The following is a 19,335-nucleotide window of genomic DNA, read 5'->3' on the forward strand; positions in this document are numbered from 1 at the left end:
ACAGAATGCACACCAACTCAGGAGGGATTCATCAGACGTAAAATCAATCTACTTTCATGACCGCCTCTGCTTTTAGAAACATTCAGGGCAATAAAAAGAGAGTGTGAAGAAGAAATTGTCAAATATTTCTTTGCTCCACTTCTGTAAAATCCTAAGTGGCATCCTACTAAAATGCAAAACTGCGAATACTTGTGGAAATAGTCATAGATTTGTAAAGAAAAAGCTGAACATTTGAGTCGTTTACAGGTAGTTTGTAAGATAATCCTTTTGGTAGATTACCAGGCCTTCACTTTGTCTCCATGGAGTCGTACATACGTCTCTATGGCTCCTGTCAGCCACTTTCACGGTCCAGTTGGCCCTTTGAAGGGATAACGCTCAGACTGAACTCGTGTGATTCTACACTCTCAACCAGCAGGCCTTAAATTATCTGCAGCCCAACACTTATGGTGGCAGACTCTGCAGGGCACTCGGTGTCCCTGCCCTGGTGACTCATGGCTGCAATGGCAGGATCAACTAAACAACATTTGACACTTTAATGTTGTGGCTGATGAATTTACTGTTTTGTGCTGCAGTAAAAATGAATTTCTCAACCAAATGAGATTTTCTTTCACTCTAAAGCAGACTTCAACCATGCAGCAGTTTAACGTCATTCATGACAAGTTAATCCTGACTGGGTTGTATTTCTTGTTCCTGAAGAACTTTCAAGTCTTACCTAAAAGAGCTTTTCCATTTCTGATCATAAATTTGGAGAGTCATTTACAAGTTATTATTTGGACAGAAAACGACTGAGAATCCATTCTGTGGACATCATCGTTGTTTCATGCTGCATGACTAAATCTATCAGAGTGCTTACAGTGCAACTGTGACAGAATTATTTCCCAATGTTCCCATCTGACCCCGCTTCGAACTGAATTCATTTATGCTCAACTATCAGCCTGAAAAAGAAACAAAAATGGCAACTATATAAAAATGACGTGTTTGGAAAGCGTCCTGACAACTTGTCTTTTAGGTTTATTTAACAGATTTTGCACTACTGAAAATTCACAAACATTGGACGAGATCTCTAAAACAAATCTGGGAGAAGATTCATGGTTTTGGAGACTGTGTTTGTTCATTAGGCAGTGAGGATATATATTTATCTTTGACGGAAATCTGTGGAGGTTTTCCATTTACCTTAAAGTATATAAATATCCAGAGTGACCCGCTTCAGGTCAGCAGACTGACCGGACTAAATTATCTGCTGGAATTCAAACATATGCAACACATCTCTGCTCTCTCAAGTCTGTTTAAACAAAAGGAGAAAGAATGTGAAAACCAAACAGATGGCTCATGTCGTAGCACTCTGAGCAAAGACCGGCTCAGGATGTCAGGAGTTAACATGGAAATTCATTTTCTCTCATTTCTGTTAACAGTGACTTTGGTTGACCTATTTTATTCATACCAGGTTTGAGAAATAATCAAAATAAATAATTATTTCTTCGTGTTGTTATTGTTTGACTGAAGTGATTTTTCTTTTGTCTGAGTTTAGCTCCAGAGTGACCAAAAGACAAATTCAATCCAGAATGTTTGAGGAATTACAAGGCTTAGAAGAAACACATTCTAATTCTGTTTTTATTTTGTTTTCCTTTCTTTTTGCTGCTTTGACAATTTTCTTAAATCTGACAGACTAAGAAGTCTTTGAATATGAAAGCCGGTCATAGCCTTTGGATCAGTTTCAGTAATTTAGTGGGATGACCAGAGTTATAAAAACACAACAGGAAGTGACAGATTTTTAACTAACTGAAACTTTTTGTCTTTATGAGCAACTCTTCAGCGGAGTCGGCTAAAGTTTTCACCTCTGTTCTGAAAGTTGGTTCACAGAGTTTGATCTGCTGTTTTCTTCCTGCATAGTTAACCTCTTGTCTTGTCCTGCCACACAGCCGTTGTAATGATCACACCTGAATCAGTTTAGTCATTATCATCCTCTATGTCTATATATAGTCCAGTTGGCCGCTCTTCTGATGCTGTTTTTATTCCCGTCTTGCTGACCCGTTGTGGTTTTAAGCATGTTTTATGGTTCTTTTCCCATCATTTTGTGGTCGTTACCTGTTTATTCTGCCAGTGCAGCACTTTCATTTACTGTTTTCCAGCAGATAGCCTGAATTCCTGCTTTACAAACAAACAGCCAAAGCCTAAAAGATGGATAAAAGGCTCAATAAATTTTAAAAAATTAGGTCCGTCTGGTGTGCTCAGGACTGGATCCAAGAGGATTTGGCTGAATGGGCCGGAGCCAGCTTTGGGTTTCCTACCCACACAAGGTTTTATGGATGGAAATTACCAGGGATTTATACATACCAGATGAAAGTAGGTTTTTTTCTTGCTTTTTCAGAAGTTTCTCAATGAACAATGATTTTTAAAAGAATATTACCCTGTATGAAAACATAAATGCAGAATTACAGTAACTCTGCCAGTTCTGGATCTGGGGTCTCTGTAATACACCAAAATTAATATACAAGGTGCAAAGCTGATATCTAGCATACATGGGGTCAAAGTTAAACTATTTTTAAATGGTTGCCTATTAAAGGTTTAAGAAAACATTTTCAGCCAACATTTTAAAGTTTACACACGATGCTTACAGCACTTGTGTTTAAGTCCACTCTGATGGATTTCAGTGTAAAACTCTAGAGAAGAGCTGGACCTGGGAGGATCCAGGTGAAAATGTTTGATGGTGCAGCCAAACCAGAGCGGTTTGTGACAATCATCCACAATTCTCAGGACGCTTCAGCTTACATTGAATTGAGGTGAAACCAAACTAAAAGATTATTGAAACGTGAAATCAGGATGGCAAGGCTCCAACACATTTTCATCATTTCAGTGCATTAAGTGCATCATTAAAGCTTGATAGTGTCTTGCCTGAGTCATTTTTTTACAGCTTGCTGGGAATGTACAGTCAATTAATCTTTAAATTGCCATTACAGCACAGGCTAATGCACAACTTGATGTTTGATTAATGTGAAGCAGTGGTTATTATTCTAAACTTCAGACTTTGTTTCCTTGTTTAAATCAAGCATGAGGTTGAGCTTCTCTGGAGAACAAAGAGTCAAAACCCCCCGAGGCTCGTCGTTCTGCTTTGGTTTGTGCTTGAATGTGAATATTTCACTAAATGAAGAGAAGTGAGGATCACTCCCACAGTTTACAGCTATCAATCTGCATGTAAATTTGGGGATTTTATAATTGCAGTTGTTTTAAGATGACATAATGTTGAATGAACTCAGACTTGTGGGAAATAGACTGCATGAAGCCACAGAGCTACATCATTTCACATGAGCTCATTTTCATATTTAGTCTTATGACTTAAATTTACAACTTTCAGTCTGATTTATGTGCATTCAAGAGTCTATATTTTCTGTTGGTTTTCCAATTCAGCAAATCAAATCTAGACTTGCAGCTGGGAAACTCCGCTAACCTACTTGGAGCAAAACATGAGACTCACAAAACCACAGGCCAGATTGTGTCACACATAAAAAAGTGGAACAAATCATTGTTATATTTAAGCCTCTTTTCACATTTCATTATTGTATTAAAGGTTTTGTTTGTTTCCAAAGTTATCACAGGTTCTTCATGGCTGTGCTGCGAACACTGAGGTGTGATAGAAGGAGCCCCAAGGAATCAGTATGAGATCTTCAGCCAAGACTTTCAGATTTACATCCATTAGTAGAAGTTTAAGATAATGTTATGTTTCACATGTGTAATCATGAAAAATATCTCTGGGGCCTGGTAGCAGTTCATAAAGGGTCTTTGTTGGCAATCTTGTCAAAACCTGTTTAGGCAAAATCACTTAATTTACAACAAGAATCAAAGCATGAAAAAAGTAAAGGATGGTTTAAAGATGTAATGGTAGTAACTGCAAAAGTGACAGAAATGCTAACAGGCTCAGTACCAATCGACCAAATCACAACGTTAAACACTTTACCAGATGTGGATAAACTCCAGGACAGGAAAGGTGTCTGCCTTCAGGCCACTGATTTACTCTTCCCCAGCTGTTTTCTGAAGCTCAACACTTCCACAGTGAGAGCAGCGATTCACTGTTGTGATGTCAAACCATCAAGGTCCTTGATGTTGAAAGGGAGAGCCTATAGCTGCAGAGGGAACAACTGACCATCCTGCTCTCATGTAAAAGCTAAAATCTCATCACAGCATGGCAGCGCTCTCTTGTTGCTATGATCATGCTGTCCTGTCACTGACTGCAGGAAAATACGCCACACTCAACCCCCACCTCCAAGTTGTTTAAGGAAAGACAGAAAGCCGAGTTCTCAGTTTGAAATACAAAATGTACTTATTACTGTCAGTAACCTCTGGTGTTGCATTCTGATTATGAGTAGGAAGAGAAAGAGAGGAAAAGCCGTCAGAAGGTCATAAAACTTATTCTGATTTTATTTTCAGTAGTTACATGTTGACATAAAATACATCAGGTTTTAGATTATTTGAAAAATGATTTTAGATTCATGAAGATGATTTTATTGCTAAATTAGATATTGAGACATATTATATAAAACAAGTTTTAAAATCATCACTTTGTTTTGAATTGACAAAGTATCTCGAATCAAACCGTTTGCATAAAGACATAATACTGCAAAAGCTAAAAGTGTCCAGAAATGAGCGACTGCATTCAGAACATTTTTATAGAGGCCTGTTAAAGTCCAGCCTTCAAAGTCTTACAGGTTTTCACTTTTGGTCAGGAGTAAATTCTGGCAGTAAATGTTGATGAATAAAGCAGGATCTGCAGCCCAGATGACTCAGTTCATTCTCCTGCTGATTGATGGCCTGAAAAATAAGAACAGAAACTTTAACTGTGGTCTTGTCTCTCCTTTTCAAGTCAAACTCAGTTGAACAGATGATTTATTTGCATTCTAAAACTTCCAATTTCCAGTTGAAAGATGAAGTCTTTGGAAATATTAGAACTAAGTTAAAATGCAGTGCATTAAAGCAGAGTAGTGATTAGTGTGTAGATGGTACAGATATGAATCATTCCTCTAAAAGTCATTTTGTGGTCATGTTTACCCAAACTGTCGTCCTCTCACATGGACATCCATTAACTTCTCTTGTTTTTAGGTGATTCTGTTTTTAGCTATATTTTATCTGCTATAGTTTGTTCATGGCTGGGTGAAACTGCTGAGTGGTGTAGAACTGAAAGTAAGTTTTTTTATTATTGTACATTAAGAAGAACAGTAAAATAAAGAAAAAAAAAATCATGTTTATACCCAGAGTTTTTGATCAGGGTTTTGCCTCTTCTGTGTATTTCCCCTTTCCTTTCCCCGTCAGCTGCAGCCTGTTAGCAATCAGCCACCTGCTTCTTGTTTACTAATCACCTCCCAAGCAAACAGCTTTCAGTTCACTGGGCTCATTTCCAGATCAACGCCGGTTCTTTGCTGACTATCAGTCATTTTATTAGTGCTCACTGGGCTCCTCTTGTGTTATTTGCCCTTTTCATGTTTCTGAGTTTAAACACTTTTTCCTGTAATGAAAAAAATCTAAATTATGAGACTGACCTACTACTTTCTGGACTTGGATTCAAATTGAAAAATCTTTTAAGAAGATAATGGAGCTCAATAAAAAGTGATTTCAAATGTCTGAGGTTTTAATTTTCTAACACCTTTGCCTTTACTAAAAACCAAAAATAATGCTTTAATTCTGGAGAATTGCTGTAACGTTCTATTTGTCTTTTCCACAAACAATGACAAAATCTGACATTTTGTTGCAGCCAAGAACATCTGATCAGAAAAGCAAACTGAAGCTCGTAATGGCCAGTGAAATACTTCAGATACAAGCTTTCCACAGTCAAACCAGGCATTATGTTCTCCTCTACGCAGTAATGTTAGCCTGCTGGAGTTAGAATGACAGTATCTGGGAGGGTTTGTGCTTTGGAAACTTCATATAGGAGCAAAGATTTAAAAGATCAGCATCATTCCACACGTTACTTCAGTTAATGTTAAATACATCCATTTTTATTCAACATCAGTGTAAACTACAGTGAGGCAGTAAAGCAAAATGTAACATCAGCTGCCCCACATGAAGAAGCCAGCTCACATTTATGTCTTTGTACTTGTTTCCCTATTTATTATTTCATATTTGTAACTGTTTTTAGTTTTGCTTTTTGACAATGTGATGTAACTTCTTCTCTTTTCAGTTTGTCAGTATAACAGCAGTCATAACACATACTGACCCAGGCTGCAACATGCTGGTCAGGATTTATTTTAGCTTGAATTGCCAGGAAAATATAAAGCATTTAAGTATTAATTTCTTTTATCTGTTGTGTATTTTATTTTATTTTTTTAGCTTTTTTCATTGGTAAATTTTGCTGAAACTTTATCAAAAGAAGTCAGTATACCTGAGTTGCTTAGTAACAATAGTATTTCTCATAGTGTGCTAACCTACGTTTGTCTTCCAGAAATGTTTAGCTGTAACTTCACTGCACAGAAACATCCTGAAACATTTATATACCATCATGAGCTGAACTAACTACGTCACGCTGAACACCGGGCTCACTGACCTCAAACGCTCTTTAATCTTATTTCCAGCTGCTGTCGATTAAACAGCTTCTGTGCTGCAAAGGGAAACGGGAGGAAGACTGGGAGGGGCTGGCCTGTTTTAATTGGTAGAAACATTTCCGGTTAGGAAGATGGATGGCAGAAGGAAGCTCTCTGCCTCAGCCTTGGCTCATGAAGAGCTCATTGTTGCAGGATGTGCAGAATGAAGCTGGGGGATCTGGTGATCGTACCACAGATTGACCTCTGATGTCATAAATGTGGAAAGAGATGGTCAGTTGGTAGGGTGTGTTATAATATCGCCATAAAGACAAAAAGGCAAGGAAGGACACAAGATAAAAACGACATTTTTGAAATATTGACGTGGAAGGAAGGTTAACTGGTACATCACCTTTTGTTCTCAGCGCCTGTAAGGAAATATTGCAATCCCTCATGAAAGAACATTATGTTGGCAAAGTAAAAAAGATTTATTATTTTTCTAACATATAACAGATTAAAAGTGGGAAAAGTTATTATAAAATGTGGAATTTTAAGTTGTGCATGTTTCCACTTTAGAGTTCGTACTAGCATATTGTGGGTTGGTTACTTTTTCAAGACAAAAATAAAATTACAAAAAGTCCTGTTTTAATCTGCAGAATAGTGAAAAAGAGAAGTTATGTGTATTATTGAACAACAAATCAACAAATGTATAGTTTATTTCAGTAACATTTTTTTAAACTAACATGGTCTGATTTTATTATAGGTTTCACAGGAAACGCCTTCTGTGTGAATATTGACTTTAAAGTAAATTTGATTATTTAAAAACTCATGAACTGAAGAGCTTTTAAAACCTGCTTTAATGTTCACTTGAATGTGTTTAATTTCAGCTGTTCAGTCAGAACATTTTACTTCAAACTGTGTTCACTCTTCATGAACTCAGCTTAACAAAAATATACTAAGAAATATTATGACATTTAAACAGGACAATTAAATCAGTTCTCTTTACACTAGTCTTGCTTTCAGTACTGAGATTAGGAATGTTTTGATGCTGTTAGAAGAGCTTATGCCACACAAACACAAGATGTTGTTTAAACTTCAGTTGTTATAGGAGACAAAAAACTGAAACACTCATTTTTAAATGTCAAGTATTTTCAGTGGTTCCCACAGGAGGGCAGGCTGGTGTCATGCATTTTTCAGGTCATTTTATATTAACTGTTTTACCTCCAGTTGTTAAAAATGCTCAACATATCAAACATGACTTAAATTTGACTTTGTAATTTGATGTCTTGAAATTGAGCCTCTGTTTCTTTAAGAAGCTCCTCCTCTTTAAGACACTGATCATCATATAAGGCTCAAAAATGTGTTTTAATACTTATAATTAGCAATAACTTTAAATCTTTAAATCTGTAAAGCATGATTTCCAAATTAATTGGATCCATTTGGCATTACATTACAATGCGCCATGTGCTATAGACTGTTTTATAATAATGGCCTATTCCATTCTGTCACCATATTTGCTGAATGTGTGGATTTGTTTTAAAGCGGGACTCTGCTCCACTCTCTCACCTGGACTTCTTCCACTTCTAAACAGTAAAAGTCCAAATGTCAAAGCAGGATAAAAGCTGCAGCTGTGGTAGAAGCAGACTGTTAGACAAAAGTAAATGGAGTCATTCTCCAAATCAAGGCCAGCTCACTGGACTGCTGCAGTTGTAACCCAATTACTCCCAGGCCACATGTTTTCAGAGCTGGGACGTCCTGCAGCAGAGGGAAGCCCTTCTCTCTTCTCTGCTGTCACCCTATAAAAACACAGCAGGCAGAGAGAAAGAGAGTGGCAAGGAGAGAACGATGAAAACCTGCAGGCGCTGCTCCTCATGACTTCAGTGTAAAGATATCTTCAAATATTTTGGTCTTGAGTGAAAGCTGGCTCATCCAGCCGTTTTGTGCACATGGGAAAATGATTGACGATTCAAGTAATCATTGTAAATTCAACCACAGCCAGATTCATAAAAGAGGTGTGACTAAATGATTTACTTAAATGTATATTATTTTTTAAAACATTGAAATGATCTGATGAAGAGGATGTAAAACTACTATTTTATAAAGAGGAGAAGAAAGAAGAAAAGCACAGAGTAAAATATATAGCACCAATTAAACTAAAGGAGACTCCACCTCTCTAGAGCAGGGCAGCTCCAGAGAACACGAACCATGTGGTTTGCAGTGGAGTTTTTTGTGTGGGGTAATTAATGATGTGAGGATGAGGTCTTGTTCCACGGATGTGTGTGGGTGACTTTACAGTCTTTGCAAATGAAACCACCCCAGTCCATCTTCCACAGTTACTCTCTGAGCTGACAGACAGTATTTATCCCTAAAGGTCAGAGGAAATGTTATTAAATAAATGTGGCGAGATGGCATTCTAGTTTTCATTAACACATTTTATTAAAAGGGCAATCCAAATCAACCAGAAAAATGTTAATTACCAGTGGAAGGCCCTGCTGTGAGTTTTGTGGATTTTTTGTTTTACAAGCCCTTATATAAATGAACAGGATTTGTTAAAGTTAAGTTACAGTTTAATCTGTTGTCTCATTTCCAAAAGTCTTTAAACATCTAATCTGTTGCTAATTTGGAGTTTCTGTGCAGTTCTCCTTCACAGAATAAACTTTCCTAATTAGGTCACAGGTGGATTCGTTCCACCGTAAAATGAGTCCTGATGGCAACAGGACAAGATTTTCCAGGGTGAGATGAAGCTTCAAAATCCACTGTTTAGAGTTTTATATGTAGAAAAGAAAGCTGAACATGTCATTTTCCTTTCACTTCAAAATTATGCATCATTTTGTGATGAGCTACCGGTTGAAAAACACTTAAAAGATTTTCATTGGAATGAGACAAAATGCAAAAGCATTTAGCGGTATCAAGGCTTTTTGAAGATATCAGTGAGAAATATTCAATATTAGAGAACATTTTCCCAAAAACATATTCTAAATGTTTTTTACATAAATAAATAGTCTTACTTCAATTTTAGTTCAGCACATTATAAATATGTGTAAAACCTGAAACTTGACAAAGGTGGGGTGAAAAAGCAGTGAATGAAAATAGATTGATAACAAAACTGCAGGTTACTCTCAGATTACCTATGATGATCTCTGTCGCCACCACGTGGTCAAACATGATTATTTAAGCAAAACTAAGTATAGAAAGGGCAGATGCAGGAAACTTTATTTTAATTTCAAAGAGAAAATGCAATAAAAAAATATCCAATGATCCATGTTTGTCAACATCCAAACAGCTGCTCTTCACAAAGTGAACAGAGAAGAGAGTAAGTGGGAGTACAGAACCTGGCAGATGGCTGACAGTCACTACCGCCATCTACTGTTAGCTCTGGGTATGACACTACAGACCACAAAAAAAACTCTGTTTTTTGTGCTTTAGAAGATTAGATTTATATAATACACGATGCACAAAGAAAAATATTATGAATCTTAAATCAGAATAATATTTTTTTTTTAGTAATTACGTTCAAAAAGTGATATTTGCATAATACAAATTCGTCACACAAAGTGATATATGCGAAGTATTTATTTCAACTTATTGTGATTATTATGGCTCACAGCTCAAATTAGCCTCTCCATAAACCAGATAAACACAAAGAAACATCAACTGCTCTGTAATTGTTCATTATCTTTCTGCTCTTGCTTTGCTCTTGATAAAACTCAGCCGACCAACACCAACAGACACATCATCACTGTGGAAAAGGAACATCAACACTACCTGCTAATCCTCTAGACTCTGGGCCTTGATTTGTAATGAAATGCAAAATTTACATTCCTTTGAAAAGAATGTTGTTGTGATTCGTTAGACTGAATTTAACTCTCTTTCCTGTGTTTTTGAGGATTATTTTTGTGATTTTCCTGCACAGTCTGTGACTTTGGTTTGGCCTTCATGAAACGGATAAACCCACACTAGGTCAATATTATTTTAATAAATAGATTCAGTCACTTACACAAGTTATGGTTGTTACTGATCTTTATTCAGTGCCATTTCCAATTTATTGCTCTTCTATTTATTAAACTTTTTTGTGTCATTTCATCTTTAATCTCTGAACAGTGACCAAATACATACTAGTCCCATACTTTTTTCTTCTATGTGATCCTCATACTTGCATATGAAACAGACTCTAATCACAAATAACTTACTCCTGTTCAACAGATTCAACTTATTTTATAGTGAATTTTATTGACTTTTTTCAACATTCTTACATGGTCTCACCCCCACTGAAATCTGATGTCACTGTTTTTTAACAAAATGCAAAAATGTTTAAAATACATATTCTGTATGTAAAATAATATACAACAATAATCCTTAAACATTAGAATATGGAGACTGATGCATAAAACACAGATGATTTTTAAAATACTGTACTTGTACTGGAAGAGAGAAAGCTAAATATATGTCTAATTATTGATCTATTCACAAGTATTTGTTTCATTTCTTTGTAGCTCTGTTCATGAGCTGCTGCCATGTTTAAACTTGAAATGAAAGGCTTCATGTTCAGAGGTGACGATTATCCATTCCTTCATGGTCCTCAGCATCCTAACCATCCCTCTTTCTGGCAGCCTGATTCACTCTGACATCTGAGTAAACTATTTCCTCCTCAGCATCACCTGAAAGAAGCAAAATAGACACAACATAAGGAATGTCCATTAGTATTACTGCTGTTCAGGATAAAAAATATTTCAGTGATGTTATTTTCTCACCTTCTGTGGTAGTTGTGGGGCTTCTTCTTATTTTCACTTTAAACAGTTTGATACCAAGAAACAAAACCAAAAGAAGAAGCAGAACGGTTGCACTTGCTAAGACGATCACAGCTGGAAAACGTGTTTCTAGATAAAAACAGACATCAAGTCATGAGAAATATGTACGTACCATTAAAACTTTTTCATATGGAAATGGAAGAATAAATTATGCAGAGCATTTTATTTGGAAGAACTGCACAATTTGTGAAAAGAATTAAAGGGAAAGTTTTATGTTTTCCAACCACATAGTGCCATTTTCTAGTATTTTATAGAAAGTTGACATTGCAGTTTAACTCCTAGTAATTGGGCCTCTGTCTCTTTAAGAAACTCCTGATCTTTCTAATGCTCTGCCTGTTCAGGAAGTCTTCACAACATGGCTTCTCGATTAACTCTGCAAAGGAGCTGCACTTCGAAAGCATTGTGAAGGGTTGCCATGGAGATTAAAGGATTTCTCAAACATGCATGAAATAATTAGTTGATTTTACATAACACTGCCCTTTTTACAGAAAATGGAAACAAAATGGAAAGTAATCAAACTAAATATAAGAATAAAACACATTACCTTCACAACTTGAAAGATGGACGATGATCTGTTTACTGCTGACCTTGTTCTGAACTTTACACTCCAGGTTTCCTTGCAGTTGACCATTTAAACTGATGGTGACACTTCCATTATTTTCACTGGTAGGTTTAGTGTGTGGTAACGGATTATTATCCAGAGAAAAAGAGAAGTGTGTGTGTTCTCCCTCTGCTGAGCAGCTGACTGTCCTCTGCTCTGGTGACCAACATTTCTGAAACATGGCAGGTTGTGAAACTGGAGCTGAAAGACAAACACAGTTAAGATTGTTAACTTTGTTTTTCTGTGCATCATTTAAGAAAAGTAATTATTTTCCTGCATTATTTAATATTCCATGGGTTAAACTGTAAAACACAATCATTCTAATGAAATGCATTTATATACCTTTGAAGATAAAATAAGTTATGCACAGCACAAAACTAATAATAATGTTCCTACCTATAATCTGAAGATTGATGTTGATTGTTTTGATGTTTATTCCAGAATAATCAAATAGCTCCAGCTGATAAACTCCAGAATCAGTCTTTTTGGTGTGCTCACATGTCAGTGTTCTATTTATGGCTAATTCACAGGATTTAATGTAGTTCAAAGTTGTTTTCGTACATGTGTTGTCTCCACATTTGAAAAGTACTTCTTTATTTTTCAACAACTTAATCCTTGTATGAACTGGAAGGTAAAATATGAGAGGTTCTCCAGTTGCTCCATAACACTGACATTCTTTATCACATTGAGTTATATTACATGCCAATATCCCTAAAAAAGATTAAAAACAAGCAAATCACAAAGTTACAAGAAAATATTGAAATGTCTTTATTGTCACTGATGTTTATTTGAAATGAAAACATCCATACAAAATAAATGACAACATTTTTAAATAATATATAAATATAGCTTTTGCTAAGTATTATTAAATGACAACTAATATCAGTAGGATTACAAAATAAGACCCTGAAGCAAATTTCATTTAATATCTTGAATTTAACAATTCTAAATGATCTGGTTTGACTAACTTTTAACTTGGTTAACTGAGTTAAATGTACCTGTTGCTAAGATCACTGGAGCCAGAAATGTCATCATCATGTAGATGAAAATCATTTTCTGTGAACACAAGAAAAATTATGATCAAATAATTATAGATAACATGTTTTTTATCCAAATACAAACCACTGACATTTAAACAGATTAATTTGTTACCATATTAGTTCAGGTGGAATCATCAACATTATTTGTTTCCTTAAATACCAAATTAGAGACACATTTAGAAAATCCTTCAAAATATATTTTTAAAACTCAAATTCAGAAGTTTTCATGGACTAAGAATAGACATGGGATGTAAGAATGATGTGCCTAGTCGTTTTCATAAAACCAAGGTGATGTTATCACTTTGGAAGCTTTTCGATAAACATTTTGGATCATTTGAAATACAATGACTTCATGGAGAAATCTTGTGAAATTAGTTAAGACGTAAATCATCCTGTGGCGCTTCTGATGAAGCACGCGGCATCATTCTATCATTTACACATTACTTAAAAAATGTTTTTATTGGAGAAAATGATATTAGAAAATAAGTTTATTCTGCACAAATGTATTATTCTTGCGATTATGGGATTTATTTCTTCAAGTTTTTGTTTTTAATTCTTGCACCTGCGCATAATTTCATTTTTTGTTTGTATAATTACATCATGTCCACAAATTAAATCTGATCAAAGTTCTCTGTACTTAAGTTGCTTTTTAATATTTACTCTTGCTTGAATAATTTTGTGGATGACTACATTTCGTTTCTTTTTGTATCAAAATATATTGAATTATCACCATTTCAACTTCAACACAGTTTTCAGCAAATCGACCCACATCTGGTTTAGTGAAGATGAACAAAAGTTTTCTCTCCTTTTTTAATCAATCTCTTGTTTTACAGAGGAATCTTTAACAAAAGGCTCATATTAGTTAATAGTGTGTGCATGATTTGAATTAAATGTTTTCTAGACAGAAACAAGTTGCTTTGTGTTCTGATTTTAATTCCCATGTCATTAAAAAGCTTTTAAAACATAAACCTGTTAATGGCATCAGCAAAGACGAAGAGGTTTTTCATATTCATAAGTATCTCTGCAGACTGTAATATATGATAGTGTGTCATCAAGACCCTCAAATTTCACAATACTTATCTTGTTTTTCAATCTAAACACTCAGAGCCGTGACTTTCTGCCATCGGCCATCTCAGATCTCACACTTTCTAAAACTGCTTTACTTTACAACGAGACAGGAGCTGAATGCGAAGAACTCTAATAAAGATGGCTTTCAAATTAAATGTGTCATCTTTAAAATTTTATATGCAGTGTTTATTGTGTTTTATTTCTTTAATGTCAGATAATAAAAATTATTGGTGCAGTAAAGATTTGAAAGTGTATCAAAATACATTCACTTCTGTTGTTTGACTTAGAAATGTGACAATAAAAGATGCCAATCATGTTCTAGAAAACAAAACATGAATGTCTTCATATGGATTAAATATTAGTATAGTAGATATGATTGAAACTAAAAATTATTATAAGACAAATAAAATCATACAAATTTTTAAAAGATTTTTTAACAAAAATATATTGGCTGGACAAATTAAGAAAGAAACTAAATGTATAACAATTAAATCAGCTGTGTAAAACAGAGCCTCCAAAACAAAATCCAAATAAATAAATGAAACAATGAAAAATATTAAATGTTGTTTGTTTTAATGACAAACATTCAGCTGGGTTGGATCTGCATAGCCGTAGTAGTAATGTTAGTAAGTAGTTTAAAAAATGTTTAAACTACTTTTTTTTTTAATGTAAAAAATAGTAGTTTAAACTACATTTAAATGTAGAAAGTAATGAGGACATTACTTTTGGAAAATAAAAGTAATGCCCTCAACAAGATATGTGGTTGGGTTATAACGGTTACACTGTCAGTAGATTTTTAATAAAAAGTGAAACTCACCTGAGTAGAAATGATATTATTCAGACTTGCATGCGATAGAAGATCTTCGTCTGTGAAGAGGCTGGTTAGTTTTCCACTCACTGCAGGGAGGTTTAGCAGAAACCTTAATCTGTGGTCTGCAGGGAAGTGAAGAAGCTGCTCAGTTAATGACGACTGAGTGGCTACATCTTTTATCAGATGGAGCCAGACAAATGTCAGTACTTAGAGTTTAATGTTTACATCAAAATATTGTGCATTTTGTTAGCTTTTTGTTATTGTGTGAGGGAACAAGACACAGCTGGGAACAATCAAGGGGTCGCCATGACAACACAGACTCAATTAACACCAAAATAAACACAAGAAATTAAATCCTCACAAGAGCTTTTCAGAAAGAATTACCTGACCAGGTAAAACTGAAGTTAGTCTCTCACCATATTTGAAGTACAAGAACATGAATATGCTGAGATTAGACAAGTTTATGTTCATGAAATAATACAGAGAAAAGATTAAAATACTTACTATGGGTTACAAGTAAAACTGAGATCCATTGCTTGTTGCCTACTGAAAATTTCCATCATGACAACAAAAAAACAAAAATTGAAGAATGGAGAAGAAACGTGATATTTCTGCATCTCAGCAGAAAGATGATAAAAACACTTCAGATATGATGTGTTTGGGGTGAATGATTACCAGTATAAGGAAACAGATGTAAATACTGAACTCTGATCTCCATACTGAATAAAATATGTTGTAGAGAAGAGTAGGGGTTTAATCTTGTGGTATAATTGGAGGCAAAGTGCAGTTTTTTCAGGTGTTTCTCACCATTGTTTTCAGTGTTCAGTGTGCAGCAGAAGAATCTCACACCAAATCAAACACATGTGTGTTTCATATATTTTAAGTAGACAAACAAATGAAATGGGGGAAAGAAATGTAGTATTTTTTTTACAGGCCACTATTCAAACCAACCATGACTTTCAGTCATTGAGGTTAAAACCCAAACCATCCAGTTTGCAGAAAGAGTTACTGAGTCACATGGACATCTGGTCATAGTGGACCACATGCCCTATGAGTTGTTTAAACCTGCTGAAGCTACATACTGTGTAGAATTTCTGATTCATCCCATGTAGCAAAATATAAACCTAAATATCAGCATTTTCACCTCACTTTATGAAGTATTTGATCTCAATTTTATCTGACAATTAAGAATGTATTATCTCACACTCATTGAAAATATGTTATTATATGTTTCAATTAAATTTTAGATTCGGGTTTGGAGTTATTTTACCATAGTAGATTCAGTAGACATTTCATTGTCTTTCAAAATGCATACATAAAGAAGAAAGAGCGTTAAATGAGACCAAAGAAATTTGATTTTGGGAGACTAGGGAATAAAGTGATGGACAGTTCAGCTGTAAATGCATTATAAAATCTAGTTTTAAAGATTAATCTTATAAGTTAAGTCAACAAAAACAAATGTAAGTAAAATTCATCTCCTTCAAGCAAATTTCTTAAAAGGCGAAAAAAGAAGATCAAGTATCTTCCACGTGTTTAAAAATGTATTGCAGTTCTGCCAACAATGCTGCCATTGTTGGCAGAACTGCACAGAATAAAAACACAAAAAATGCTTGAAGGCTTTAGCTTGAATGGCTAAAAGCCTTTACATTAAACTGAAAGCATACTTCCATAAAATTTGACTGACTCCATATTAAACTAAATTTAAATGTACTTAACTAAGCTCAGTTATCTGTAAATAAATGCATTTAACTACATCACCATAGTTTTGGATGTTCCCCATTAAAGTATAAATAAATGTTATTTCTCTGTCATTTTATGTGGAATTACATCAGGCTTGAAGTCTTTATCTACTTCTAGTATTTGGTTTAATATCTTAATATAATTTCTTCATGTTGGGGACTGACTGAAAGCATCTGCAGCCATTTTACAAAACTTTATAAACTCCCATAAACAATGTTAAAATATTGATGTGCACTCACCTGCAGTGGAAGCACGCCTCTATACCAACTGGTGACTCTTCCGCCTACAGCAGGGACGTAGGTCACTTCTCCTTTTCTGTCTTGTAGGCAGAAGTGAGAATACAGTTCAACTAAAATAAAAATAATAATTAAAAAAATCTCTATGGGTTTGTTTGTCTCTTTTTGCCTTCATTGCTATGCCACCGAATCGCTCTGAATGTTTGAAGAACTAAAGATTAATGGCAAATGTGATTTTTTTCCCCCACATCTCTAAATATGTATTTGATGGAATCCAACTGTTTATGGCTGGAATGATTATGATGATCTGCATAATAACCACAGTCCTGGGAACATCAAACAGCAAAAGGTGCATTTAATATTTTAAGCAGATATTCAAGTTTCAATAAATACAATTACATATCATGAAGCTGAACTTATTATATTATATGTATTCAATGAAACAATGAATTAATAAACCTAAGATGATTTCAAATTATTTTCTGTGGTTTTTATTGGTTTTTGGTTTCTATTGTTCCCTTGTCAGGACCAATTAGATGTAATTTAACAAACCAAACTGGTGATCTGTCCTGTTTCGGAGCACTTGGACAAATAAAACATCAGAGACTTTCTATCGGCCCTGAAGAGAGAACAACTCTTAAAAGAAATGAGGTCAGATTTTTAATGTGATCAATGATGAAAAAACTTCAAAATACTTCAAAAATGGGACATTGAAGACTGTCAAAACAAAAATGAAAGTAGATTCATTCACCTCTGGCAAACACGAGGACAAATATATTCAATCCTCACATTCTTGGTAAGAAAAACATTTAAAAATTTTGCATACAAAGTGTTGGTGTGTTCAGATGTTGTATTGAAATGAACATTTATTGTCAACTTTATTAACTAAATGTGACTTTGTGTTTGCCTGTCAGCTCCCGTTTCACACCTTGCTGTGTGTCAAACACGTCTGTCACCAGAGAAAATGTCAGTGAGCTGCTCAGCGAAGGGCGACGACGTGGAGTTCACTTTGCTTTGGACAGCAACTTATTAATACGGACCAAAGATGAGAGTGGAAAAAATGAATGTTTCAAATGTTAATATCAGTCTGCATGGTCAGTCAGAAGGAAAACTCCTAACAAGCTGTACAGGTAGTTAGTTCTTACAAACTTCTATTAATCCTTGTCTTTAAGTGCTGTTTGCTGAATAAATACATTTCTCTGGAATACGGTTTTGCCTAAGCCTGTAAAAGACCATTTTAAAGAGGAATTATAACATTTTTTAAACACATATTATGTGACTGTTGCAGTAACATCGTGTGTTCTCTGTTCTGCTGCTTCTTGTGGTCTTGTTTCTCAGTTTCAAATGTTTTAATAAGAAGAGATGCACTGCAGCTCTTAGAGAAGGTACGAGATCAAATTACTGCATGTATGCATGTATGTGTGCTTTTATGTGAGTGTGTTTGATAAACTAACGTGTTTCTATTTTTACTTCTTTCAGTCGATGAAGTCGTGTACTCAAATGTCTGTGTGACTCGGCCTGCCTGCAGGGTGGATGGTTTGGGTGTTAACCACAGTGACTGAAAGTCTGACTAGCATGGCTAGTTTGAATGTTGGACTGTTAAAAAAATACTGCATTTCTTTCTCCATTTCATTTGTTAATCAACTTAAAATATATGCAAGAAACATACAAATGTTTAATTTGGTGTGAAATTCCTCTGTTGCATACTGAAAATTGAATACAGTGCTTCATCTACTGAGAAACACTTGAAGAACCTGCATAGCACTTTGCCTCCTACTATACCACAAGATTAAGCCCTTCCTCTCACCCTACAACATATTTTTTTTCAGTATGGAAATCAGAGTTCTGTATTTAGATCTGTTTCCGTATCAGTAATCATCTAGCCCCAAGCACAGCATACTTAAAATGTTTCTTTCTGCTGAGATGTAGAATATCATAGTTCTTCCCCCTCCTGCAAAGAAGAAGGGGGAAGAAATGTAATATGTGAACTGTCGACTAGACAGACGTGTTGATGCTTATCTTCATAATTATTTCAGGTAACTCATCTAAAGCCACACTGTCATCTAGTGGTGTTTGCAGCTGATGCCAGCTTGAGATAATCATCAACAAAGAATGACTCAGATGGTCACCATCATTCCAGAACCTTTTATGGCAAACCTGAGTAAATCCTTTAACTCCAATGAGTTGAGATGGATTAATGATGAAGCATGTTGGCAACTTGCCTTTGTTGACACAGAAGTGAAGAGTTAGCTAGGTCTAAAATATTTTGCCTCTGAGTCCAAATCCAATATTTTGAAACCAGACTCAGGAACATTTTCAAGAGTCGTTGGACGACTCATAATGTTTTTCAAAGCATGGAGCTAATTAAACTCTTCCTTTGCTGCAGTGCACCATGTGGCCCACAAAGACGTAGGTCTTCAGTGAAACACAGGCGCAGTAGCTTCCAGTCCAAAGAGGCAAAGGGTGAGACGCAGGTCCTCAATGCCCCAACTCAGCCACGTCTCAACCTCCCTGCCAAACGTCACAGT

General features: G+C 35.2%; 1 protein-coding gene and 1 long non-coding RNA gene across 5 annotated transcripts; one reads left to right on the forward strand and one right to left on the reverse strand.

The window, feature by feature from the left end:
- Nucleotides 1–2,031: 2,031 nt before the first annotated feature.
- LOC106940394 (uncharacterized) lies at nucleotides 2,032–4,769 on the forward strand. Its single transcript, XR_001423081.1, has 2 exons — nucleotides 2,032–2,343; nucleotides 3,585–4,769. It is a non-coding gene; the product is annotated as an uncharacterized LOC106940394 (long non-coding RNA).
- Nucleotides 4,770–10,508: 5,739 nt separating this feature from the next.
- Nucleotides 10,509–15,099, reverse strand: LOC106940393 (uncharacterized). 4 transcript variants are annotated; one of them, XM_015023130.1, is made up of 6 exons: nucleotides 14,868–15,099; nucleotides 12,911–12,968; nucleotides 12,309–12,623; nucleotides 11,856–12,113; nucleotides 11,255–11,380; nucleotides 10,509–11,161 (listed from the first exon to the last, which is right to left on the reverse strand). In XM_015023130.1, the coding sequence occupies exons 2-6, from the start codon at nucleotides 12,963–12,965 to the stop codon at nucleotides 11,091–11,093; spliced, it is 825 nt and encodes a 274-aa protein (XP_014878616.1). In that variant the 5' UTR covers nucleotides 12,966–12,968; nucleotides 14,868–15,099; the 3' UTR covers nucleotides 10,509–11,090. The 4 variants fall into 4 exon arrangements, with proteins under 4 accessions (XP_014878616.1, XP_014878615.1, XP_014878618.1 ...); XM_015023129.1 differs by having other exon boundaries at nucleotides 14,838–15,099; XM_015023132.1 differs by lacking the exon at nucleotides 12,309–12,623 and having other exon boundaries at nucleotides 14,868–15,090.
- Between the last annotated feature and the right edge of the window lie 4,236 nt (nucleotides 15,100–19,335).

Source organism: Poecilia latipinna, unplaced genomic scaffold (assembly GCF_001443285.1).
Source record: "Poecilia latipinna isolate Pla-1442-1.1 unplaced genomic scaffold, P_latipinna-1.0 Scaffold3209, whole genome shotgun sequence".
NCBI classification, from domain to species: Eukaryota; Metazoa; Chordata; class Actinopteri; order Cyprinodontiformes; family Poeciliidae; genus Poecilia; species Poecilia latipinna.

Bases quoted from the DNA above. Each gene is read 5' to 3' on its own strand.
- LOC106940393 (XM_015023130.1), bottom strand. From the start codon at position 12,965: ATGATTTTCATCTACATGATGATGACATTTCTGGCTCCAGTGATCTTA. The intron at 12,624-12,910 runs GTACATTTAACT...AATCTTTTTTAG, and splicing joins TCCAGTGATCTTAGCAACAG to GGATATTGGCATGTAATATA. The intron at 12,114-12,308 runs GTAGGAACATTA...TTTGTCTTTCAG, and splicing joins CATCAATCTTCAGATTATAG to CTCCAGTTTCACAACCTGCC.